The sequence below is a fragment of the Mus caroli genome, chromosome 6 (genome assembly GCF_900094665.2).
Source record: "Mus caroli chromosome 6, CAROLI_EIJ_v1.1, whole genome shotgun sequence".
NCBI classification, from domain to species: domain Eukaryota; kingdom Metazoa; phylum Chordata; class Mammalia; order Rodentia; family Muridae; genus Mus; species Mus caroli.
Window position 1 is genome coordinate 82,443,296 of NC_034575.1, and position 1,739 is coordinate 82,445,034.

General features: G+C 50.3%; 1 protein-coding gene across 1 annotated transcript in view; it reads left to right on the forward strand.

Annotated features, from left to right (window-relative positions):
- The first annotated feature begins 1,414 nt into the window (after positions 1 to 1,414).
- The window catches only part of Snrpg (small nuclear ribonucleoprotein polypeptide G), a 7,742-nt gene continuing 7,417 nt past the window's right edge, over positions 1,415 to 1,739 (forward strand). The window contains exon 1 of the mRNA XM_021165593.2: positions 1,415 to 1,540. Coding sequence (XP_021021252.1) covers positions 1,509 to 1,540 — 32 coding nt within the window. The 5' untranslated portion in view covers positions 1,415 to 1,508. The remainder of the gene's footprint in view (positions 1,541 to 1,739) is intronic.

Sequence of the window (1,739 nt, forward strand, 5' to 3'; positions counted from 1 at the left end):
TCTCAGTACTGTAAGACAGGCTGAGGATTACCCTCCTGCTTTGAATAACTTGAAAGCTGTTAATGTTGAAAAGATAACTTAGGATTAAAGGTACATATGGGGGGGGGGGGCTGAAAAGATGGCTCAGCAGTTAAGAAAACTGACTGCTCTTCCGAAGGTCCTGAGTTCAGATCCCAGCAACCACATGGTGGCTCACAACCATCCTAATGAGATCTGGCACCCTCTTCTGGAGTGTCTGAAGACAGCTACAGTGTACTTACATATTATAAATAAATTTTAAAAGGTAGATACTGTAATCTCAGTACTGTAAGATAGCTGAGGATTACCCTCCTGCTTTGAGGTCAGCCTTTGCTAAAGACTATCATTATTCATGTTCGTTTTCTAGTTTCAACTAGCACAGCAAGTGGTGGGGAGAGTGTATAGCTAAGCATTCTTGTGCTATTTCTTGTTGATGACAAACTAGTCATGAGGAGAACCTCAATTGAAGAGCTGCTTCCATCTTACAGGTCTCTGGACAGCATGTCTGTGGGTCATTAATGACTACCATGAGANCCCAGTGNACTGAGGGCAGTGCCACCACCCTGGGAGGGTGCACACCTTTATTCCCAGCCCTCAGGAGGCAGGGGCAAGCTCAATACCTCAGGACTTGTGTAGNACTCCTNAGCTTTTATATATGGACTGTAGTNTGCTAAGTGGGTTCTGAAGGCAGCGTTAGAACTGCAGAATTGATGAATCAAAAATACCCCAGACCCTGGATTNACGTCCTCGAGAGAATCAGCCTAGCCACCTTCCTGCTACTGATGCGGGACAAACTATTCNGTGCTTCAGGAGCCCTCGGCTTCGCCTGGATGTGCTTAGGAAATTAAGGACAGCGTGGTGCACCTGCCGTTGATTCTAGCACGGAAAGCAACAGTTCAAAGCCAGCGTTGACTACACAATGAACTCGAAGCCAGCATTACGTCAAAAAGAATGAGGAAGGGGNAGGGGAAATGNCAAAAATGTAAAGAGAAAAAAAGTGTAGTAAATGGGAAAAGGAAAGAAAAGAAGTGACACACAGGCTGGAGAGACGCTTCAGCAGTTAAAACCACTGGCTGTTTTCCCAGAGCTCCGGAGTTCAATTCCAGCACCCACATGGTGACTCACAAGCATCTACAGTAGGATCTGAGGTNCTCCCCTGGCACGCAGGTGTACATGTAGAGCACTCATACATAAAATAATAATGAAGGGGTCTATTTTAAAGTGACCTGCCACTTCAATTTTACACAAAGGAAGCTTAGCCGAACACCGACTCTCCGTCGTGGCCAGTCACTGGCGACGCAACCGGAAGCGTGGCTCTGGTCCGCTCGTTCAGGCACCCCCATCAATATCGCGAGATGAAAGGTAATGTTCTCCGAAGGCGATTGGCTCGCGCGGCAGTGACGTCAGACACCAGCGCCAAGCCTGCCTTGCGCGCGTTTCTGAGGCCGCTCACTCCTTCGCCGTTGTGCCTANCCTGCAGAGGAGTCGCCATGAGCAAAGCCCACCCTCCCGAACTGAAGAAGTGAGTAGAATCGGCCCTATCGAGACTTCTCCTGTCTCGCTCGGGCTGCCGCCGCTGATCCCGACGGTCGCGGGAGCCGGAAGTGGCGCTGAGGTCCGGTCGGCATGGTTACTGCAGTGCCGGTGCCTCTGTCTTCCCAAAGCTGGGGCTCTTCTAGGCGGGCAGCCAAAGGCAACCTGGTTGGGGGCCAGGGCAGCGG